This window comes from Lytechinus variegatus, chromosome 7, assembly GCF_018143015.1.
Source record: "Lytechinus variegatus isolate NC3 chromosome 7, Lvar_3.0, whole genome shotgun sequence".
NCBI lineage: Eukaryota > Metazoa > Echinodermata > Echinoidea > Temnopleuroida > Toxopneustidae > Lytechinus > Lytechinus variegatus.
In genome coordinates, this window is record NC_054746.1 from 1,559,947 (window position 1) to 1,586,461 (window position 26,515).

Here is a 26,515-nt window from a genome sequence, read left to right on the forward strand (position 1 = left end):
CGTGTGTAGGGAGACCCCCCCCCCATTTTAGGAAGTGTATGAATAAATAAAAGCATATAGGCCTATAGATTCTAGCTTGCTATATTGTTGTTCATTTAAAAAAATGAAACTGCCCGGAAAATAAATAGGCCTACCACTGAGTTTCGGGAGTTTTGTGAAATTTATGGAAGCTTAAAAGTGCCACCGAGATGTTGAGATAATTATCTCGGGAAGTCGACATCTTGATAGCAAAAGATAAGATGACGAGATCCCAGATCTCATCATGTCGACATCTTTTAGAAGAGATGATGAGATGACAAGATCCCGGATCTCATCATGTTGACATCTTGTAGAAGAGATGATGAGATGACAAGATCCCAGATCTCATCATGTTGACATCTTTTGGAAGAGATGATGAGATGACAAGATCCCGGATCTCATCATGTCAACATCTTTTAGAAGAGATGTTGAGATGACAAGATCCCATATCTCATCATGTCAACATCTTTTGGAAGAGATGATGAGATGACAAGATCCCGGATCTCATCATGTTGACATCTTGTAGAAGAGATGTTGAGATGACAAGATCCCGGATCTCATCATGTCAACATCTTTTAGAAGAGATGATGAGATGACAAGATCTCGGATCTCATCATGTTGACATCTTTTAGAAGAGATGTTGAGATGACAAGATCCCGGGATCTCGTCATGTCGTCATCTTTTAGTAGAGATGATGAGATGACAAGATATCGGATCTCGTCATGTCGACATCTTTTAGAACAAATGGTCAGATGACAAGATCTTCGATCCATGATCATGTCATCTAATCATCTCTTCTACAAGATGTCGACATGACGAGATCCGAGATCTTGTCATCTCATCATCTATTCTTAAAGATGTAGACATGACGAGATCCAAGATCTTGTCATCTCATCATCTCTTCTAAAAGATGTTGACATGATGAGATCCGGGATCTTGTCATCTCATCATCTCTTCCAAAAGATGTCAACATGATGAGATCCGGGATCTTGTCATCTCATCATCTCTTCTAAAAGATGTTGACATGATGAGATCCGGGATCTTGTCATCTCATCATCTCTTCTAAAAGATGTCGACATGATGAGATCTGGGATCTCGTCATCTTATCTTTTGCTATCAAGATGTCGACTTCCCGAGATAATTATCTCAACATCTCGGTGGCACTTTTAAGCTTCCATAGAAATTGGGATTCTTTTTCGGCATTATCCAGGTCAATGGTTTCGGGAAATCTATTTTTAGTTTTGTTGTGTGAAATGCTGGTTTTAAATTTAGACATCACTTGGCGTTCCATAGTCGTCCGCGGATAACCAATTACCTTCCACATTCAAACTAGCACCGTCGTCAAAAAAAAACACTTTACAGTCTTACACAGAGATAGCTGTGTAGCTGTATACATTGTACTACTCATCACATAAAGCCTAGTTGCTTGTCACTCATTGCTCAGTGCAAAATAGGTACGGCAAAAGGAAGCCATTTGCCCATTAAGTTAGCATCCGACTGAACGAACTGACGGAGCAGCTCCACCGCCGTGCCCGTGGCCTTAGGCTTCCCCTCGCCTCGGCCCGCTTCCCTGCAGCGGTGACCTTCAGAAACCTTCCCTGCACTCTGCAGCGGTGATTTTCAGAAACCACCAGAGCACTCACACGTATTGCGAGGTTAGTATTAGTACACTGACTTGCAACACTACACTGGTACCGGCAGATTGGAGCAAAATCTAAATGTATTCACAATCACATAGTGTTAATTTTGAATGTAATATTTTATTTCGTAATTCTCCTGGAGAAATTACAGGAGATCCCGCCCGCGCATGCGCAGTCATTACGTTCGCAGCATTGTTTTGGCAGTCATTTTCCGCCATTTTGGGTAAGACAAAAATTGTTTTTTCTTACCCTTCTTCGAGTTGGTTGCTGGAATTAATGTGCTAGAACTTTTTTCTTTAACAACCTCCTTCTAACATCGACATTTGTTCCGAGTTGGAGTTCTTCCTGTCGGAATTTAGATCATGAATCGTGATCTCTTGAATGTGGATACCAGCCCGCCGGCGACTCAGTCGCAGCGGAGTGCGGTTTCTCCACCGGGCCAGACGCCGGCGAAGCCGGGCGCAGGGACCCGTTCCGCGAGCCAGCAACCAGCTTCGCACGATAAAGGAGATATCAAATCTCCGTCGGGCTCTTCGGGCATAGGTACCGATATGGCACTATTGAAAGCCAAGCCCAATAAAATTGTCAAGAAACATAAAGACAAAGGAGATATTAAATCTCTGCCGGGCTCTTCGGGCTTAGGAACCGATATGGCACCATCATCAAAAGCCAAGCCAAAAAAGAATAAACCATCCCCCTCAACTTCAAACTCTGAGTTCGAGGAGAGACTTACTAAATTGGAATCGCTTTTGACTAAAGCACTTGAGAATCAGGCCACCCGTTATCAAGATAGTGCCCCTTCTGAGGCCGAGTCTTTTTACGATGATAGTAATTATGGCTATGATGATCAGAATTCTCAGTTTCACGCAGGTCAGGTCCATGTGACCAATGTCAGTGATGACTATTCACAAGCACCAGATTTCGAGAGTGGGGAAGGTGAATGTGATGTGGGCCAAGGCCCAAGCATTCCGGCATTAGCCGCTAAGTTTGCCCAGCCCCAAGAGATGGGACAAGCAATTGATGATAATCTAGCGATGTCTGCATCGTATTTACTCTCCAACAAGTTGGGTGAAAAGGCTCTTGAGGAGTCTTTGGGAAAATACCCCCCACCCACCAATTGCCCCTTGGTCGATGTGCCAAGAGTTAATGGTCCCATTTGGGACAAATTGAAACAAGTAACTAGACAAAGAGACCTGCAACTACAAAAAATTCAACGTTCACTAACCAGAGGTTTGACAGCATTTTTGCAATCTTTAGACCCGGGGAATATTTCTGAAGCTCAACAAGATTGTCTCGCTTTGCTCAGCAATGCCAATTTTGAGCTAAATTGCACTAGGAAACGTCTTATCAGACCTGATATGAATATGAAGTTTACACCATTGTGCAAATCTTCCCAAGTGGGCAAGTTCTTGTTTGGAGATGATCTTGCTAAGCAAGTGAAAGACCTGAGTGAGCAACAAAAGGCAGCTGCAGGGATGATGAGAGGTCAATTAAAGGACAAGCAATTCAAGACTCACTCTTATCACCCATATGCCAGGAATAAAACCAGTACCCGTGACTTGGGATGGGCGCAATCAGCCCAACATGATTTGTGGTCAGGCAACCCAGAGGGTCCTTTTTTAGGGCAGCCCCAGTGGAAAAGACGCAAGAACAAGGGTCAAGACCAGTGGCAGAACCCAGGCTCGCAGAGCAGAATGCCTTCCCACAGCCCCTTTCCCCCAAAGCAGGGTGCACCTTGGAAGAAAACAAAGTAACTACTTCTGCTGAAGAGGTGAGTTTACTTAATGATTATTCAAAGTTTCCTATTGGTGGCCGACTGAGGCATTTTGTAAACAATTGGAGAAAGATTACTTCTGATCACGTTATCTTATCAGCTGTTGAAGGGTATAAATTAGAATTTGAAAATGTATCCATTAAACCATACCGTTCACTACCCCCACGCTGTTTTCACATCAGGACAGCTGAAGTAATTAAAATCAATCAAGAAATTATACACTTACTTGAGAAAAGGGTGATTGAACAGTGCTCCCATGAGAAGGGAGAGTTTGTGTCCAACATTTTTACTCGGCCCAAGAAAAATGGTGGGCTAAGAGTTATTCTGGATCTTTCTGACCTGAACAAGTATATGAGCTATCAGCATTTTAAGATGGATAGCATACATACAGCAACACAATTAATGTCAGAAAATTGTTTTCTTGCCTCAGTGGACCTCCGGGATGCTTATTTTTCGGTCCCAGTTCACCCTTCAGATAGAAAGTACTTAAGATTTATTTGGCAAGACACTCTTTTTCAATTCACTTGTTTACCAAATGGTTTGAGTACTGCACCACGGCTCTTTACCAAAATTTTGAAACCAGTGTTCGCCACACTGCACCAAGCAAATCACATCTTAGTGGGTTACCTTGATGACACCATCATTATTGGTAACAATAAGGCCAAAGTATACAAGGCAATTGATGCTACGGTTAGCCTTTTATCACAGCTTGGGTTTGTTATTCACCCTGATAAGTCGGTACTCAAACCATTACAGGAACTTACTTTCCTTGGATTTGTACTTAATTCAGTGAATATGTCCATTACACTTCCTTCTGACAAGGTAAATGAAGTTAAAAAGTGTTGCTTAGACCTCCTCCAAACTAACTTGCCTAGTATTAGAGCAGTCTCCAGAACAATTGGGAAAATTGTAGCAACATTCCCTGCTGTCCAATATGGTCCGCTTTTCTATCGGGCTTTAGAATCAGACAAAATTGTAGCACTGAAAATTAACAAAGGTCATTTTGATAGGCCCATGCAACTTTCGCAGGCAGCTCGGTACGATCTTGAATGGTGGATAGCAAACCTGCACATTGTATACTCGTCTATTCAGAGAAAAGAACCGGACCTGGAGTTGTACTCCGATGCAAGTGGTTCGGGATGGGGAGCTAAGTGTATGGAGCTAAATTCTAGCACAGGTGGGCGATGGAATGCCGAGGAGCTTGTCAAGGCTAAGAATAATGAGATTAATTATCTTGAGTTACTGGCAGCTTTTCTCGGACTAAAGTCCTTTTGTACATCTATGAAAAATGTCCATATCCTACTACGCATAGATAATGTAACTGCAGTTACCTATCTCCAGCACATGGGGGGTACTAGATCATGCAGTTGCAATGAAATTGCAAATACAATCTGGAAATGGTGTTTAGAGAGAAATATTTGGCTGTCTATTTCCTATATTCCAGGCAAGCTAAACGTAGAAGCTGACAAGCTGTCTCGGAAATTCAATGATAGGACAGAGTGGACACTGGATAAGCAAGCTTTTAACCAAATTACTCATTACTTTGGCTCCCCAGATATTGACTTATTTGCATCTCGACTGAATAATCAATTGCCAAGGTATGTCTCTTGGCTACCTGATCCTAGTGCATTCTCGGTTGATGCATTCTCCCTAAACTGGGCCAAGTTGAATTTTTATGCCTTCCCACCATTCTGTCTCATACCAAGTTGCTTGCAGAAAATTCTGAATGACAAAGCTACGGGCCTACTAGTTGTCCCAAATTGGCCCTCACAGTCTTGGTTTCCCTTGCTCCACATTATGACAGTAGGGAAACCTGTAGAAATTAAGAGGAGAAAAGGGTTACTAACTCTACCTTTCTCAAATGTCACTCACCCCTTTTGGGATCGCATTGATCTATTATGTTGCAGGATCTCCGGAAACCTTTCAAGAGACTGAATAAAAAGACTACGGAGATCATAATGTCTTCATGGAGAGACTCTACTAAAAATCAATACTGTACCTACATAAGAAAATGGAAAAAATTTTGTTTGGACAAAGGTTGGAATTATGTTCAATCATCAGTAGAAAATTTATTGGAGTTCCTTACAAGTTTGTTTGAACATGGAGCTGGTTATAGTACCTTGAACACTGCAAGAAGTGCTTTATCTACATTTTTAGTTTTAGATGGTCCTTTTACGGTGGGAACTCATCCCTTAGTGCACCGGTTTATGAAAGGAACCTTTCAACTTCGACCACCCAAACCCAGGTATACTCATATCTGGGACGTTAAATTGGTGTTGAACCATTTAAGGAAGCTAGCACCTGCGAAAACCCTTAGCCTCAAGCTTTTGAGCCTGAAACTTGTCACCCTCTTGGCACTAACCTCAGCGCAGCGGGTGCAGTCGCTTCATCAGTTAAACATTGAGCAAATGACTCTTAAAGATAGTGGAGCTACGTTTTGGTTTGGTCAACTACTAAAACAAGACAGACCAGGACATATCACCGGAGATATGACGTTGGAAGCTTACCCTCTAGATAAACGACTGTGTGTACTTCATTATCTAAAACATTATATTCGAAGAACAGAACGTTTGAGGGGATCAGAAAAATTCCTTTTTATCAGCTATCAGAAGCCTCATGGGAGGATAAGTAAACAAACCATCTCCAGATGGATACGAGTAACTCTAGCTGCAGCTGGGGTAGACACTGATATCTACAAGGCGCACTCAACGAGGGCTGCGTCGGTGTCAGCAGCTGAGAGGTCAGAAGTTCCCATCGCTGCTATTCTCAGACAGGCTGGATGGTCTAGTGAGAAAACCTTTCAACAGTTCTACCATAAGTCTTTGGATCAGAAAAGTGACTTCTCAGCCTCCTTGTTAGGCAGTGCCTCATCCTCGGTTGTATAGAGGTATTATGTTTTGTTCACACCAGGGTTGTGACTTGGTGTAATTTTGGTATCAAATATGCCTCCTGAGCTTTGAAATCTCCTGTAATTTCTCCAGGAGAATTACGAAATAAAATAGAAAGATTAAATGAGAACAAAGTTTGAAATTTAATATTTATTTTATGAGTAATTCGGAGGGAGAGATTACAGGCCCTCCGCTCCCTCCCATTACTCTAAGGCAAAATTAGTTCTAACTTGTTCTCATCTTAGTTTAATCTTTCTTGCTGTTTTATCAGGAGTCATATTTGATGCTTTGAATGATGACTGCGCATGCGCGGGCGGGATCTCCTGTAATCTCTCCCTCCGAATTACTCATAAAATAAATATTAAATTTCAAACTTTGTTCTCATTTAATCTTTCTATTATTTCTGCTTTTTTTAAATTTAATTCCTTAGCACAATTCACAAACTATATTCCAAAACAAAACTATTCAATTCAATTCAATAATGGTTTATTAAAAACTAGTTTAACCGTCGTTTCTGGGGATTTATTCAACAATTTCTGACATTTTACTGTAATCCCCATATGTATGGTGAGTGGAGCCCGGTGGGGTCACTCAATATGACTTGGGGACCGCATGACCGTTACCAAAATTGCGGGAAAAGGGGTCAATTTCACGGAACGTCCGCGGACAGAACACTCCTCGAAGTAGTGAAAATAGGGGTGCTCACCGTCCTCGATCTGATGGAAATAGGGGTCAGGAAAAAGGGGAGAACGATTACGGGAAGTAAAATCCGTCGCCGAGTCACATCATGCTCTGTATCTTTATATGGACAACTCTACATTTATTTTTACAAAGAATTCTATTTTTCTTATTTTTCAAGAAAAATAAAGTTCTTTTGGATTATTGTATCAGTATGACATGGCTCTTGGTCATCTTTAAGGACTGAGCACTCTGACGCCTGTGTTGCAATTTCCTCTAATGAGGAAAGGGTGTAAATGCCCTGTCCTTGAAATACGGTAAATAGGGGTAAATTTGCGAAATGGGCAAAAGTGTCCTTACAATCTTATAATTAGGGGTGTTTCAAGGTACCATTTTACCGCAATTTTGTCCTTGTTTTGCGTGAAAATAGGGGGGTAAATTTCACAAAATGTCCTTGAAATTGACTGCAATAGGGGGTCACTTGCATTTGTGGTAACGGTCATACGTGTCCCCCTCTGCGGCTTAGTGACCCCACCAGGGAGTGGAGCCAACGTAGTTCAGCGGAACAACCAAAAATAGCAAAATACAGAGACTGAAGCTTTTGGTCTAATTAAAAACATGCCTCGCAGCCAAAGCTGAATAAAAAACGTGTACAATTTACAACAATAGAAAATAGTTAAATACAAACATGCAATGAAAATAAAATTACTAAAACTTCTTATTGTAATACAAGGAAATAAATTGTTGAAAATAAATTAAATCATAATTGTATTGAACATAATAAATATTAAGTATGCAAATTATAACCACTATAATGAGGCACATTGTACATGCATGAATGAAAAGTATTAGAAAAGAGAAGATGGGGAAGGATAAAGATGGCATAAGGAGACAGACAGAAAAAGTAAGGGGAAAGGGTGATTAAATGGAGATATAGATAGAAAGTACAGAGAGAGGATTGGGCCAGAAAGATGAAATTAAACAAAAGGTATGCATGTATGACAAGAAATTAAGTACAGAGTAGCCTAGACTGAGTGGGACAAGGCATAGAATGAGGATGACTATCCTAGAAAATTAAGAAAACTATATCAATCATATCGTCGGGGGGGGGGGGCAACAAATTTATCTCGTTTAGTAAATCTATGAAGTAGGGGATGGGACTATTTCGGAATCGGCTGGTTTTGCATTTGAATTGATTGTACTTAGGGATTTTCCTTAGTGAAATGTCTAGCCTTTAGGAGGAGGGAGCCAAGTTCTGCAGTGTGGATTGATTGTAAGAGATTTAGCAAATTTTTTAGCAAGAATTTTCCGTCTAGAATCCAGAGTTTCAAGGTTGATTGTTTGGCAAGCATCTTCATACGACAAGTAATTACGTCCTAGTATAATTTTGCAGACTCTTTTCTGTACTCTTTCTAGGTCAGCGATCTGTTGTTTGGTCAAAGCCCCATTGAAAACCGGTGTGCAATATTCTAATAAGGGACGGATATATCCAACAAAGACAGTTTTTAGATCTTCAACAGGCATTCCATATTGCTTGAGTGATCTGAACATATAAAGTTTCCTATTACACTTGTTTATAATTTCACCTACATGTTCATCCCATTTCAAATTTGACTGTATTGTTACACCCAGTATTTTGGCGGAAGTGGCGAATGCTAGTACAGATTCACCAATGTGTAGGTCATTACGAACAGGGGGTGTTTTCATGAAAGTTACATTCATACCAAAGCACTTGGAGGGATTCAATTTCATATGGTTATTTGTCGACCAATTTTGCAATTCATTGAGACATTCTTGTATTTTGGGGGGTGATGATATTACTCTACATTCTGCCAAAGTTAGGTCATCAACATATTTGAAGTAAGGAATAGTCGAAGAATTACATGCGTCATTGATCATAATCAGAAATAGTAACGGACCTAGTTTTGTACCTTGCGGTACTCCTGCATTATTTTCCAAACATTGAGATACTTTACCCTGATACTTAACACACTGTTGACGACACTGTAGGAAATCAACAACCCACTGAATTAAGCATGGTCGTACATCAAGATCAGTCATTTTACGGATAAGGATTGTATTGGCAAGCCTGTCAAAGGCTTTACTAAAATCAGTACACACAATGGTAGAAATTGATTTAATTTTTTCTGCATTTTCAAAAAGACAATGAAGAAGTTGTACCAAATAGTGAGTAGTGGAGAGTCCAGTCCTATTACCAAACTGACGTGAATCTATGTGTTTTTCAATGTCTTGCAAAAGCCATTTTGCCACAACTATTGTATGATTTGGAATTTTTTAAAGGTCAAGTCCACCTCAGTAAAATGTTGATTTGAATCAGTAGAGAAAAATCAGACAGGCACATGTCAATGCTGAAAATTTCATCATATATATATATGGGAGCCTTAAATAAGCATATACTCAACAATTTGATGATAAAATTAAACACTTTACTAATAATATATATATATATATATATATATATATATATAGACATATATGATATATATTGCTGATAATGCTGAACATCAAAATGCCTAAACAGATACCTATTCATGAGCATAAATGTTTAATGTTTCATTTGTGAACTGATGAGCTTAATTTCCTTTCATATGTTTGCAAACTGTGACTTAAGATTAGAAGTCATGTAACTTTTGAACACTTTACTAACATGAATATCAGTATGTGGGACTAGAGTGAAATTTCATGGTATCTTTGGAAGAGTTTTTAAAGGTGAAGAAATGAAGAAATATCACCATTGGTTTTAACATAATTTTGTCAATATCATACAAATAATTAGCATACACGAAAATCAAGTAAAAATATTATTTGTCCGGGGGTCAAAGTAAAGGTCAAGGGTCATTACCTTATAAATCGCTCCAAGACATTATTTGATGCATGTCTTGGATTCCTCTCTGAATTTCCTATTAAATAGTACCAGTTTCATGAAAATTAGTCAACACGTTACGACGCAATGGCCATTGAAAGTTGAAGGTCACGCCCATTTTTGTCAAAACAAGGAGAAAAGGGCGGGCTGTAGCGCGAGAACCGATGGACCGATTTAAATGATTTGTTTTGTTTTGTGCGTGGGCCATGGTGAATTTTATGTGTACCAATTTACAACAAATTCTGAGACGGTCGGGTGCAACCACTGGGTGAATCCAGTTGGAATGACCCCTACCTGACTCACAACATAACTGTATTACAGAACATACTAAGCAATACCGGTATGTAAATTAGCTTAAAGGAGCCAATGGACATAGAGAGAATAGGAGAACCAATTGAAATGTGATAACCCAGGAACAAGGATCGTTTCTTTCTCATCCTCCTCTCTCCATTTTTCCTTTTTTTATTTTGTTTTTCATTTTTTCTCTTGATTTATTATATTTTCTGGTAATAAAACCATGCCCCTGAAACAAGGAAGATTTTTACCAGTATAAAACCAAATGCTCTGGTCAGAAAGTCCTGAATATGCAAATATTCTGTACTTTGTTCAATTGTCCGTCAGTTTGCCCCAAGGAGCTATCCTCTTACAAATAAATAAATTATTTTCTTTTATGAAGGGAAAAGCATCCGAAATGGCTCTTGACACCATCTACCTTGTAGCCCTGTGCATCGCAGCGGTCTTCATCCTTCTATCAATCCGCATCCTTTACTTCATCGCTCTGATTCTTCTGGTGACGCTAGTCATTTGTTTCTTTCTCTCGATGGTCTCCGATGGTGACCTCACTCTCATGTTCTTTGAAGTGTTCGGAGACAAAGGAGGTGAGTAAATTACCACTTGGTCTACACCCATAGGCCTGTATTCTGAGCTTATGTTTAATTCAAACTCTGGTATAAACATATGGTTTAGAGGGGTACTCTAGGGAGAAAATAATTTTATTTGAACAGATAAAGAAAAATCAATATACTAGAAATTTCATCAAAATCAAACAAGGAATAGCAAAAGTCATGACATTTTAATAAAGACTTGCAATATTTTGGTGAAACAGTTCTAGGCATGTCTTCATAAATATTTAATGAGCTTACTGATGATGTCATATCACCACTTTTTTTTTAATTTTTAATATGAAAACATGTTTATTCAGATTTTTTATATGAATTTAAAAAAACTCAACTAATTCAACTCAATGCATTCCCATCCATTGCTGCAACTTATATTTATTATTTAGAGTGACTTATCATACACACTTGTATGAAAATTCGAAATATTTACAATACTTTGGAATTCTAAAGGGCTAAATTTCATGGGAGAAAAAGAAATGGGGTGGGAGAAAATAATACTCACCTAGCTTGATGAAGCTGCAACTCGCTGACTGGCCAGCCAAAAAGAATACACCAACGAAGCTCAAAGTAACGTAGATGAAGATGTTATAATGTGAAGTATGATTGATGTATAGTATTAGCCCTGGCAGCACTACTTAGGAAACATTGATTGACGGAATGGTGAAGAGGATGAAATGTCTCGTAGAACAAGTCCTCTTTGCTGTTGATCTGACTTTCAAAGTGATGGCAGCCAGTGAGAGGAAGCGCGAGCGAGACTGTACTTATGCACAAGTCCACCAATCTAGGGACACGCGCATGCAGAGCCCCCAAAACCACCCGTGGTCTACCATTTCAGACCACAATACTACAGGTAATGGTTTAAAACTAAAGACCGACTTGATGAGAATAAAATAATCAGTTTTAAAACAATAGCATATCTCAGGAACTTAACTAACAGCAAATATAACATATCAGGAACGGAAGACACATAATAACTAAAAGAAGAGACTGGATCTGTGGTGTCGTATCTGTGAGTGTCTCATGCATTTATTGAAATACTCTCTCTATTTATACCTTTGGCTTTCCTCGGCCCACATCAAAATTGTCGCTACATTAACATAACATTATTTAAATCATCTTGAAGCTAACCAATGAAATAAAAGAAAATAGAAGAAGCCAACTGAAATGTAGTAATCCAGTTCATAATATATTATTATTACTTATTATTTGTACTGTGCTTTTCCCATTAGGCCCAAAGCGCTTACAATGAATTATTAAAATGTAATATTTCAAAAACTACAAAGTACAAAAGAGATGAGTTTTAAATGACTTTTTGAAAATTGCTAATGTTGAAGACTGTCTAATTATTAGTGGCAGGTCATTCCAATGAGGAATAAGATGAAGGTGATAAAAGATGTCTGGGTGATTATGTAATAATGGAATTAGAAACTAAGAGGAGTCAGGTTAGGGATGGAATGAGTGGAACACCTGAATAGAAAAGGAATGAAGATGACAAAAGAGAATCAGAGGAAAAGAATCCAATGTGGAGGATGAATGAAACTGAATATAATTAAACTCAAATAAACCTAAATTCAGACTGCACGGGCAGTGCTGAAAAGAAATGCAAATGAACTCAAGTTTAGACGGAACAGAAATGTACACCAGTTGAAGAAAGCACAAGTTAAAGAAAATGATTAAAATATTAAAAATGACAAAATAACCATCCTACAATAACATAAAGAAAAGTGAAAGTGGGGATATGACATCATCAGCCCACCTGATAAATGTTCATAATGACATGCATATTGTTTAAAAAGTACATGTATATTGCTAAATTAGAATTAGAATTTAGAATTCAAAGACTTTGTTTATTATCAAATCAACTTGGAGTACCCCTTTAACTTTGGACAGCCCACTGCACTATAGATCTCCAGTAGCCTATTTCAGCTTACCGTATTTGACACCCAAATATCATTGTATGTAAATTATTCAAAAGAAATATATCACCATTGCAGAGAAAAGCAACAAACAAACAAATATTAAAGAGAAAGTAGGAGAAAGGAAATTAGGAAAGAAAGAGTCAGATATAAAAAACAGTTTTGTTATGTATGGTCAGAAAATTTACTTTCCATATTAAAGGACCATGGAATTAAGAAATTAGTGATTCAATTCAAATTGTCTGTCCTTGTCAGTTGAAGATTACTACAGAAGAAGCTCACTTTTCAAATGAAATGCCAAACTTCTCAACCTAGACAGACTATTGTAATGACATGTTCAAAGAGTTTTTGGATATATCACCAGCAAAAATCATTTTTCCCTCATATTTGCTTTAAGGGACTCCAATTTTTTTTGTGTAAGTTAATAAATGATTTTCTATTGGATATGGAATTTAACAAATTCCCTGGCCTCCCCCTAAAATGAAGGAAAGAAGGGGAAATAGCAAATGCTACTTTGCAGTGTCATTGGCAAAATGATAGTGACTTTTCTCACAAGTAAACTATCCCTTTGACTTCCTAAATGAAAAAAAAAAGTTTTAAGTACGGTATAGTTAGAATTTTTTTTGGTCTAGTTAAAAAAAATCTGCTCTTTAGTTTTATAAGCAAGTGAAATATCATTCTACTAGATTGACTCAAAAGGGACAATGATAATTAATGCTTTCAATATTAGTTTCTAGTCATAGATAATAGGACTATTAAAGAACTTTTAAGAATGTCACCAATTCAAAATATATGATAGCCTTATTTATTACTGTATATGACTTTTCAAGTAAGTATCCATGATAAAGAAATTTTGGATATTATAACCCCTTGATGCTTCCTTTGAATAAAAAATTAAGATACATGTAGCTGGTAAAACTTTATTTGAATTTTTTAAAGCTGTCCATTTACTAATTTCTAGGTAAGTAATTTGTTAAATACATGAATGTAGCTATCTAAACACTTTGAAGTTTGATGTTTCATCACATAAGTAAAAAATAAAAAAGATAGCTGAACAAGCTGATCTTATTCTTAATGAAACATTGGTCTATTAATAAAGAAAAAATATGAGTTTTTAAAAAATAATACAACAAACTCTTTGTCTTTGTAATTTGTAGAGAATATGAATGGAAGAGTAGTTTGGATCACCGGAGCATCCAGTGGAATAGGAGAGGAACTTGCATATCAGCTTGCTAGAAAGGTATGAAAATATTTAACTTATTTTTGATGGGGTGCAGTTTCCCATCCTTTTTTTCAAAGAGTTATTCAATGATCCATGATCATGGCATATTGACAATAAATCTCTGAAAAAAAAAACGTTTTGTGTCTCCACTTGAATTTTATTTTGTTATTTTGTTCTTTTGCAGTTGATGTTAAAATAAAACTAAATTAGATTGAAGCTAATTTTTGGTAAGATTTTCAGAGTACTTCGTGGCTAATTCACCAGTGCAGCAGAAACTTGTTCATTGCAGTGTATTTTGGGGTGTTAGGTATCTAGAAGTACTAGTATCATTTATTGTACACATTGATATGGTTTCAAAATATAATCAGTATCAGTTATAGCACGGGGCCTCAATGCTAAAAGAAAAAAAGGACATAAAGGAATACAATAGGCAAGGCATGCAGTGAGTCAGTATGTGAATTGTTAGGATCTTTTATTCTTCCCCTCTCAGTTCAAAATTAGCTTAGAATCATATTGTTGACTAGGGTCCCGTTGCATAAAACTTTTGCCTTAACCAAAAAATAAACAAAAACTCTGGCAAACAAAATTATGCCATTAAAAATTACACATAAAAGTCTCTGGTGAAAAATCTTCATGGCAAACCATGGACTAAATAAAATGATTTTTTTTGTTGGAATTTTCAAGCTATTTTATACAGATTAGCTCTTGTTGTAAAACATTGTTGCATTAGAGAGGATGAGATGTATTCAAGATGAATATAACTTACTCCACTCTGTACAGCAGGTGGGAAATGCCCACATGACTTAAAAGAGTCCCTGGATTTCCCAAAGGATCCAATGTGAATTGTAATTAGAATGTAGCAATTTTGGCTGATCAGCTCAAAAAGATATCCCTGTGTTTTTTTTTTTATAAATTTTTATTATGTGCTTGCTTTTTTACAGAATCTCATGAAAACTGGGTAGAGATGAATTTTTACTACCATAAACTGGGGTGGACAAATTTTTAACTATATCAATATCTTCATTATGAACAGAAGAATTCTAGGGATTTTTTGGATTTTTTAGACTTCCCTGCAGTGTATTTCATTTCATATATTTTTTTTGTCAAAGTTTGTCCAAAGTGACCTGGGAGTTTAGGGTGACCTTTGGCAACCATAAATATCCCATTGCATAATGAACTCAACTGTATAGCTAATTATTGGACTACAATGTAGTAAATATTCAAAATAGTAAATGAACAAATTTGAAAAGGCTTTAGTTGAACAGGGCACTGCATGAATTTTCTGTGGACCTGTTACTTGCAATATTAGCATGGTTAGTAATTGACCACCTGGGTAGTTAGTTGTCTAACTGCGCAAATTATAACAAGCCACAATACCTTTGAAGTTGTTCATGAATCACTTTAATGCTATTGTTAAGCAAAGTTTCAGATTGTATGCCAGGACATAAAATACATATTTAGTTGGCCAGATTAAATTATACTGGTTTCACAAAGTAGTTGCCCAATTTCCTTTGAATGAAGGTTATTTATACACTGTAGTTCTCCCCATTGTTTAGATCTTAACTATCCCTTCTTCCTGCTATCCTAACTGGCCATGCATCTTGAACTCGCCCCATTTGTGTTATGTCACTGAAATCCAATGATCATGCACCAATCAGCATAAAAATGGTCATAACTTTTAAAATATTTAGTGTTTCCATACAAAAGTATTCTTTTTGTCTCGCCCACCAGAGGTTAAGGGATCCAAATTTTGTCTGTACGTCCGTCCGTCACAAACATTATGCACATAACTCTGCAACCGTTAGTCACTTTCACCCAAACTTGTGTTGTAGATGAACTTAGGAGACTTGCATGTCATGATGATACTAATGATCATGATCATGATTATAATTATGGCGATGATGGTGATGATGATTATGATGATGGTGATGAGGATGATGATGATGATGGCAATGGTCATGACAATGATGATGTTGATCAATGGTGATGATGATGATAAAATTTATGATAATGATTATGATAATTATCATGATCTAATCATTCTTTTAAACAGATTTACCTGGGCTCTGTTTCATAAAATATCCTAAAGATATGTATATACATGTATGGCAAATTTGCTCCTGTCCAATGAAAATAAATCCAATTTGGTAAAATTATATCTTGACTATAAACTGTTTCATGTCATAATTTTTTTGTTGATGGGCTATGAAAAACATATCTTTGAAAAATCTCTGTCATATTGTGTTGCTGTAGGGCGCCAAAGTTATATTGTCCGCCCGTCGTGTGAATGAGCTGGAGAGAGTCCATGGCAACTGTGTCCGATTTCCAGGGGTGAGAGAGGAAGATATCTGGGTCTTACCGATGGATGCAACCAAGTATGATACTCATCGTCAGCTGGCTGAATCCATTGTTGATCGCTTTGGCAAGGTAAGTCCTGGATGGTGTCCCTTACTTTACCCTAAGGCAAATTTATGGGAAAAAAAACAACAACTAAGTATTCGGATTTTAATGATTTTAACAATTATTTGTTAAATTATATGAAACATGGATATAATGGTTATCAGAGATTAGATAAGAATAATTTCAGGTGACTGGTTGGTGATTTCAGATCAATTGATTTTGATAAGAATTGATATGTAATTTGTTGTTGTTTAGAAACTTAGATATGTTCATTGGATATCATAAATCATAGGAAATGAAGTTAGGGTCAACAAACCTGGGATTTTATCATCAAATGTTTTTCTCTCTTTTTGAAAGAAGAAAATCGTATTTTTATTGGAAATTGTTTGAAAGTCAGCACTGCTGCTATATTGAATTGCGTAATACAGACGAGACTGCCATAAGCATTTCACTCGTTTGAAATATTAAAACTTGAAAATGCCTACTAGTAGGCCTATTTTGAAAAAATCAGTGTTACATATTTTTTGTTTTTCCCTGTTCCTTCAAAACAAGTTGTTGTTTTAGTGAACTTGGTGTAGTACACAGGGAAGTATTAGAGAGATTTCGATTGTCTGCGACTGCAACGTATTTCTAGTTCACCGGAAGTGGTTACACCGCTCGTTCAGTATCACGTTCGTACATTGATGAAAACAGTTTCGACTTAATCGACGTACCCGTACTGGGCCCGTACCAGACCACAGCATATACCAGCGTGATAGCGAGTGGGCCGTGGGCCGATGCTCGGCCAGAGAGTCAGGCGCAGCATCACCCTACGAACCAGAGGGGCGACTGAGGGTGCAACACTTGCACTCTTGCGCAAAAAGCCGCAACAACACAGTTGTTTGGAAATAGAACATCAATTACCTATCGGATATGTAGTGTCTGAAAACAGGACACACTAAATGTAATGGAAAAGCTTGTAACAAGCAGTAATTTGCAGTTTACCAGCCCTGCTGAATCAACGAAAGTCAAGTGTTGATGCGGCTTCATTCATTTTTGCTAAGCTTGGATGACGTCATCATGCACGAACAAGCGCTCGTTCGAGCACTATGACAGCGAACGTCAAAACCTTCAAATACGAGTCACAGATTTGGGCAGTGAACGAGAAGGCTCGTCACAGAATACTTCGCGCATGCGCAGTGCTCCCAAAATCCCTTAATCTCGTACGTCCACATGGCTCGTCTCAGAAAATGAAAGGTCTCAATTAAAGCATCTTGTCATTTACTTTCACTTACAATTTTGTTCTGAACCAATCAGCTGCAAGAATTCTAATAGTTTAAAACAAACAAGGCCTGGGGTGAAAACACCCCAGGTCATTTGTGTAAGTCATGTTGTCACAGACTCACAGGTCTGAGAGTAAACAAGTCATTTCTAAGCAATGTTTACTTTCTGTTTTTGTGTACACTATTTTTAGTTTACTTTATTTATTTGAACACTACTTTTGTTGCTTTCTCTTATTTGTACAACTTTTAATACTTTTTGTTATTTATGAGTACACTATTTTTTAGTTCTTAATTACTTCAATTTCCCTGTTTTGGTCTTTGTTTTGAAATTTGTGATAATTAATTGATCTTATTCGCAAGTCTCTTTCTAAGTGAAATTAATTCATTGTAAAATAGTGATTTCCTGGAATATTAATCTCTTTGAGATAGATCTTTAATTAGTCTGCAGGCACAGAACCCTTGGTTTTTCATTTTGCAAAGTGCAGAGTCTGAAGTAGTGAGACTACATGTAGATTCACTATGTACTGTGGTAGCTCTACCAATCTTACTTGACAGATCCTTTGGCATCTAGTCTTTACTCTAGACCTGTTATTGGTTAAAGTGTCAAATATGAGTCTGTGCTTGCTGAACATTAAATCTTTAGTGACCCTTTTATTATTCTGACCCCTCCCCCAAGACATTTGTATTATCATGTCACATAATGAACAGTAACTTCATTTGTTTTTTAACAGGAATTGAACCTGTTTTTTAATTTATCAGATTCTTCCATTCAATTGTACTTAAATGAAAAAAAAATACAAATTAATGGAAATATCTTGAAAATCGATTGGCAATGCAATGAATGTTTAAAAGTATTGTTTCAATGAAATTTTAAAAATCACAAAAACTTCACAACATTTGAAAACATTCTCTATCAATCTTTATCTATTTTTGATAGATCAATTCATTTATTTAAAATAGATCAATTCAAAAAGAAAATGACAGAAAAATATCAATGTTGCTAATTAACTTGAAGAATGTAAGGTGACAAAATAAGGCAATGAGGTCTGGATCTGTATTTTGAGGAAAAGAAATTCTGGTTCCCCATGTTTAGTGTAGTTTTAGAAATTTGAATTATAATATAATACATTACAAAAAATATTTTTATTCCATGGAACATACTGTCTTCAAAATGCATGCATGTAGTTAAAGGAAACCAAAACCCAAGAGAAGCAATCTTATTGGAAAGAGTAAAATGAGAGGAACAATTTGAATCAAGTTTCATTTAAAAAAATCAGTTGTGAAATTTTCAAACATCCATAACTTGCCTATTTCATAAGCGATTTTGATGAAACTTGTTTTAAATTGTTCCTCTTGTTTTATTGCTTCTCTTCTTGGGTTTTAATTTCCTGTAATAGAGAATGAGGATAAGTGAAAGAATAAGAACGATGGATGGATTCATCATACTGTAATATCTGCTTTTTCTTATCAATTCGACTTAAAAAACTATCATTAATACTAATGATAAAAATTCATATTTGCTAGTAAGGATAGTAAGGATGCTCAGTTCTTTGACTTTGTAATTTTGAATATACTATCATTTTTCAGTTTCTGTTTCAATTCATACAAACTAAATAATGTTACAAAGGAGTATTGATTACAATGAAAACAAAATTGTCTCCCCTGTAAGATTGACATCCTGGTCAACAACAGTGGGCGGAGCCAACGTGCATTGGTCCAGGACTGCAACATCGAGGTGGACCAGGCCATCCTGGACCTGAACCTTCTGGGTCCGATCTCGCTGTGTAAAGTAGCCCTACCGTACATGCTAGAGAACGGTCACGGACAGATCATCAACATCAGTAGTGCCACCGGAAAAATGCCTGCCCCCCTCTCCACCGCCTACGCTGCCTCCAAGCATGGCATGCATGTAAGTTCATTAATATACAAATAATGCACGTAAGCGCGTGCATGCAGTGCCAAATGAACGATGTGCGAGAAGAGCCAATGGATATACCGCACCGAGGTCCGCAGGACCGAGTGGGGTATATCCATTTGGCGAGTCGAGCACAGAGTTCATTATTTAGGTCCCTCTATGCACAAGAATGCATGCATTGTTTGTTTTATACAACCCCCCCCTCCCCCATGTAAATGAGTTGCATCGAATTCTTTATTTGATTTAAACTCTAGATCTAGAATTCATGCAAATCTCGCACTATTCTGCACTCTGATGTCAGAGTGTAGGATAGTGCATTGGTATGACGTCAGAGTGCAGAATAGTATTTGGTATGACGTCAGAGTGCAGGATAGTAGGGGAGACCAGGGTTAGTTGGAACATGGGGTAAGTTGAAACATTGTAATTTTCTTTAACGTCTTTAAATAAATTTTTGCAATACTGCCCTCAATTTATTGTCATTATCAACAGCCATCCACCATACTACAGACAACACATGTGCATCAAGCCTGGTGAAGTTAGAAACAAATTTTTGTTTTTTGACCTTATGAGTAATTTTTTTCTCGTTCAGAGTGCAGGATGGTGCATTTTGGATGCTACAGTGCAATTCACTGAATATCATGTGATCCAATTTTGGACCATTCAGATTAGAGAACATTCTTGTGAGTTTAGTAACATTCATTTTAAAAGTTTGTTGATTGTTCATTGGATGATAACCGTTTGGTAGTAAGAAATGTAATCCCCAAAATATTTACTGTTTGAACACTTTGGATAAAGTTTTTCCAAGTAATTTAGATAATTTGAAGATCCACATGTATATTCTCAGTAATTTTGTGAATAGGGCTCTAAGATTGACATTTATGGTCTTGATTTCTTGTGGTTGTATCTTTCAGGGTTTCTTTGATACAGTAAGATGTGAGTTAGCTGATAAGAACATTGATGTGACCATGGTCTGCCCTGGGCCTGTCATCTCGCACATTGTAGAAAATGCGTTGAGAGAAGACTTTACAAAGGTGACTCTTGTTGAATTTAAATGAATTTTAGTCTGTCTTTCTACTCTCAATGCACCCCCTCCTCTGCTTTTCATCCTTTCCTACCTTTTATGTTTGTTCTTGTATTGTATTTGGATAAGACATAATTTATTTTGATAAAGAATTTTCTTTGAATTTGTTCTTGGCTTTCATTGGTTTATCAAATCTTATGCTAAAAGTATTAATGGAGCTGTCTTGACAAGACCTTTATCGTTTTAACAGCTGTACCTAATTCCAATACACTACCTATACCAAGATGTACATATTATTTGATTTATTTTATTTTGAATTGCATGATTTTATTGTGTTGTGAAGTGTTTTTTAAAATTGGAACTGAATAAAGTTGAACTTAACTGAACTGAAGGTGAGTGCCAGCAGTGGCGTACGCAGGGGAGGGGGGGGAGTGGTTACACCCTCCCCCTTTTTTTTTATAACCACCCCCTCCAAAAATATATATATATGTAAATTTTTGCCTTGTCAAATTTGTGTTGGGTATGAAACAACCTAAAATTTGTGATGAAGACCTTTTTGTTTTATGATTTTGCTTTTTGGTTGTCAACATTTCTGTCAACTTGAACCCCCCCTTTCAAATATCCTGCGTACGCCACTGAGTGCCAGGGTATGACTGTATTGGAAACTCGGGACAGTTCATCCATGTTTTAGCTTCATTTCTAGGTTTAAGGAGATTTTAGCAGCTACTCAGAATACAAGATATCGGGACTTACATTAAACATGAAAGTAGGAGAACACGATCAGACTTTACAATCTGGTTTTTGATTCAATTTGACAGTAATGAGCAAACATTGCTGCTTGCATTGATCCGAGTCTCCTTGCTGCATTGATTGCACTTAGCCATAAAATTGTTGGAGATAACATGCACAAACAAACACCGGATATGATCTGATAAAGCATAGTGGTTTGTCGTTTTTAATCTCCTTCTTTCTTGGATCAATCGGGAAGGACTGTATGGGCTCCGATTTGGTACTGACACGATTGATGTAGTCATAAATATTCATAATCTTAGACTTGAATTTTTCATACGCTTGCCTCAATTTTTGATTGAAAAAAAATTGGTCTTGGCTACAGTTGGCTTATTGATTGTACCACACTAATTGAACTGACTGATGTGTTGGAAATTACCCTGTATCCTTACATTTCGTGTTCCATAAATATGTATGAGGCGTATTGACTAAATGAACCCTTTGGCACGTATTCTGAAGTCAGGTTTAACTTAGACCATGGTCTAACTTTGTGCTAAAATCATGGAAAGGCAAAAATCATAAAATTTTCCTTGCATTGTATGTTTCTTATATTTGCTATGTTCTTTTCTAACTTGTGAACAGTGAAGAATGATTTGAGCGAAAAATGAGCTGATACATTGAAATTTTACTGTTAGATAGTTATGCCACTATTGGCTATCCATAGTTTAACCACAACTTTAAACCAGAGTTTAAATAAAACCAGACTTCTGAATGCAGGCCTTTTAATCCAATGCCATGACTGTGGATGCCCTGTTGACTGTCCAAGATGCCCCTCCCATTAGATCCAGGGCCCTGTCTTACAAAGAGTTACAATTGATCCAATCAACCACAACTATGGAAAGCCAGCAACGTCAACATCTAAAATGTGTGTTCTAAATATCCTCTAAATATGATGTATATTCTTAGAGCTGCCAAGTAGTACGGATTTTCCGTATTTGGTACTGAAAAATTAGAAGAATACTGATGGTTTCATGCAAAATACTGAATTCTTAAGTTTCATTTTTATGTGTTGTCCTATGGTATTTCTTTGAAAATACGGATTTCCTCGCCAAAATACTGATTTTCAGCTTTAGAAATACTGAAATGTTCTTGTTCAGGTTGGCAGCTCTGTCTTACATTCATTGTTGCTTGAATATTCACTGTACTTTTCTTTGTTTACAAAGGACATTGTGCAAATTTCATGTAGAATAAATTATGACATAAATTGATTTCCATATAGTTGAGATTGATCAGATGAAGACAGCCTTGTTGTGCCTTTTTTTCATCATCCCCCCATTTGTGCTGTGATATGTATGTGTAATTGTGTAATTTTAATGTGATTTTGTTTCTTCCTATTTATTTTTTATTTTTTACGTGAAATCCTTTGCCCAAGAACATTCTAATGCTGTTTTTACTGCTTTAAAGTCAAATGATAAAACTATCATGCAGACTCACCTTGAAAAATCACTTTCAATTACTTTACTATGCAAGAGCTTGTAACACCGAACGGGGCACCCCAGTTCGGCACTGACTTAGCGACCCTTGGCTATTTTTCAGATTTTCAGAGTAAAATTCACAGAGCAAAATGCTGAAAATTCCATCAAAATTTATGAATATTCATTAGATGGGCTGATGATTTCACATCCCCTCTTTACTTTATCTTATGTTATTATGTGAAATCACATTGTTTTATTTCTTGGCTATTTTTTATTTATGTTTTATTTCTTCCATACATATGTGAATGATATATAGTTCCTTTGTAATGAAATAAGTTGCAGCAATGAAATCATAATGCACTTGATAAGTTTTTATTCCAATATTTTCGGTTCTTGAAGGAAATGTTTGAATTTCATCTGATAAACTACAAAAGAGCAAATCAGGATGTGACATCATTAATTTGCTCATTGAATATTCATTAAGATGTGCCTAGAGCTGTTTCACCAGAATAATGCAAATCTTAAAAAAGCCATTAAACTTTGTTATTCCTTGTCTGATTTTGATCAAATTTTCAGTGTTTGTCTGATTTTCAAAAATCTGTTTGAATCATATTATTTTCTGCCTGGAGTACCCCTTTAAGGCCTGAAGTACAGAATGTGTGTGCACAAATTTTTAATGTTTTTTTTTATTAGGATATGTTATTGCGAACATGTGCCAGAGATTTTTTTTAGGACTTATGACATTGACTTTTCAAGAACCCTTTTCTAGTTTTTTAAGCTAAGTTGCTCATATCATCAGTGCATTGTTTTTACTACTAATAATAATAATGTTTTAATGTGTTGTTGTTGCTAGCCTGCTGTAAAGCCTTACGACGGGAAGGGAATGCGCAGCTTCAGGGTTTTGATGACGACCGAACGATGTGCTGCCCTCATTCTGGTTGCCATGGCAAACAAACTCAACGAGGTCTGGATTGCGAGGCAACCTATTCTCATCTTTTACTACATCGCTCAGTATATGCCAGGTGTCCTAAAATGGTTGGTTTGATTCTTTGCCTTTATTCAATCAAAATTATCAAAGTAACAATAAAACAAAAACCATTTTGAACATGAATTTTTATTAAATGAGTTTTTAAAATGCTGAATAAATAATAAATTGAAAAAAATATATCATATGTGATTTGTTCTTTTCTATTCTTGTTGGTTTATGATATACATGTAGGTATGTATCTCTCTGTCTCTTTCTCTTTTCTTCTCTCTTTGAGGAGTTTCATTTTTAATCCCAAGTATGATGATTTTGGTTATAATTTACAAAGAATTGGCACCACATTTGTCACATGGACATATTCAGAGTGGTCATTAATCCACCCCCTCCCCCCCCAAAAAAAAAAAAACCTGCCCTAAGTGGCTTACACTTTCCACAAGATATGTCAAACATCCCATTTTTTAATGATTGAAAAAAAAGGTAAAGAGCAAAAGGGTAAGAAAACAAGAAATATGTAAGAACTGTGTGAAATTGATATTGATATTTTTTTTTCATATTGAATTTGTTAATATATGAAAATTTCTGTGCAAAGGCTGCTCTCATCTCTTTAGTCCTTAATGAGTTGTAATATTCAAGGATTATTTCGTTTTAGCTATATTAATCTGGATTACTGTTTTAATACTCACTGTATATAGTTATCTTGTTTTAATTGAATTTGCATATGCATACCATAGTTCAAAAGTGGTCATGATCTTGATTTGGATTTTGGTATCATTTTGAAATCTATTTACAGGCTAAGCCCATCCATTGCTCGTGGGAGAGTTAAACAGTACAAGCTTAGTCAGGTAGGAAGAGATTGTTACAAACTACTGAAAATCCTTGCATCTGATTGGGTCACAGCAAATTCATCCTTGGGCTAATTGTTAAGATTGATCATTATGTTGTATTGGATTGCTCAGAACGGAATACTAGAAATATTCCAAGAGTTTGAGAAAAATATTCTACGAATCGAAGATGAGTGGAATATTGGCCCTAACGAGTGGAATATTTCTGGTATTTCATGAAATAAAGCCATCCAATATAATTATCGTCTATACACCCCCACCCCCCCCCCCCAAAAAAAAGGGAGAAATTTGATTTAACAAGTCGTGTCACTTATCACATGGCATCATCACTTTAGGATCAATTTTGGTTATTGACATACTTGTAATTCATTATGACTTCATTGAGCGTGATTGTGATCTATGCTGTGCATCGCATTGCTTACATTGTTTTACGCGTTGTAAATTTCATGCATTATCATGCATGCGCACTAGACTGTTGAATATGGTCTCATACTCAATGGTAAGTTTTTTGTACAAGAGCCTATGGGATATTCGTCAGATTTCGGTACTTTTAGGGATATGTTCTGATCGATACTGCATGGGCAATCGATGCAGACCAAATACCAATTTTTAATGTATGTCTAAAGCGCTCAATATAGATGATAATTCATAATATTCAATGCAATTATTCATGAAATCAGATCCTTGATCAAATGCTAAGCCTTATGTTACAGAATATTAGATGTAGCATTAAAATTCTTATTTAAAATAAATATTGTAGAGGTGTTGTGGCTCAGCGGACTTTGCACCACAAGGTCCGGGGTTCAAATCCCACTGCAGCACTCGCGTCCTTTGGCAAGGCGTTTATCTACATTTGCCACATGACTCTTCACCCAGGTGTAGTAAATGGGTACCCGGTTGGAAGGAATTTCTTGAATGCTTGAGCACCGTATCAGGGTAGCCATGGTAAAGCTGGGGGTAATAGTATGCAGTGCTTACAAACATTGGTATGAATGTTGCACATGATTACTAGTATTTTTATTATTGATTCAAAGTATGTATTTTCCATGATTTCATCACAATGATGAGAGTAACATTCACACATTCTTAAAACTTAAAACACAAGACAAACCTTTGCTTGTTATGTTGCCCTTCATTGTATAATCACTTCATCAATAATGAGAACATCAATACATAACAATTTTGATTGATGTTTGAAAATTACTAAATGTAGAGAATTTATCCCCTTTGTCTTTCTGCACAATGCCAAGGAAAAAAATTGTATTCATTTGAAGTTTTATTGTATGTGGTTTTATACTAATTCATTTCATTTTTTTTAATATGATGTTATTCTGGGAAGTATAATCAATTTTAAATGAATTTAAAACTGTATAAACATAATATCTTTACAACAAATAATAATTTCCTTGCTTTTGTAATTATTTACAGGATGAATGATGCTACAAGGAGGATTTATTGTAGGAGTGATTGCAGTTACTTCAGGAAGTCCAATTCAAATTGGTCATTATGTATGTGTTTGTGGGGAGGGGAGGGGTGAGGCAGTGTTGTAATCAAGTAGAGTAGACTCAACATGGATTGAGTCTTAGTTATTTGATCCCAAATTCACAAAGGTGTTTTTTTTAAACCATCGGTTGAACCCATGGCTTATGCAAATTTCCTGTATAAATTATGCTTTTAACCACGTACATTAAAAGATGTCTAATGCTGATGTGCGCCTTTGTCTCAGTGCACCAAGTTGACGCCTGTTGCCGTGGTTATCCACGCTTTTTTATTCATGAGTACACTGTTTTTAATAAATGAATCCATTCTCCAAACAGCGTACTTGGCCAAGGCAACAGGCGTCAATATGTCGCACTGTGACAAAAGCGCACATCGCATTTGTTTTTTTTTATACATGCAGTCAATAGTAGTAATTTATAATTACAGAAAATTTGCATAAAACCATGGGTTCAACCAATATTTTTATA

The 26,515-nt window shown here is 36.5% G+C and overlaps 1 protein-coding gene across 1 annotated transcript; it reads left to right on the forward strand.

Moving 5' to 3' along the window:
- The first annotated feature begins 1,315 nt into the window (after positions 1-1,315).
- Positions 1,316-26,515, forward strand: LOC121418174 (dehydrogenase/reductase SDR family member 7-like). The gene is made up of 9 exons (XM_041611895.1): positions 1,316-1,673; positions 10,559-10,760; positions 13,855-13,937; positions 16,173-16,346; positions 19,251-19,490; positions 20,408-20,527; positions 23,575-23,756; positions 24,497-24,548; positions 25,977-26,515. The coding sequence occupies exons 2-9, from the start codon at positions 10,574-10,576 to the stop codon at positions 25,983-25,985; spliced, it is 1,047 nt and encodes a 348-aa protein (XP_041467829.1). The 5' UTR covers positions 1,316-1,673; positions 10,559-10,573; the 3' UTR covers positions 25,986-26,515.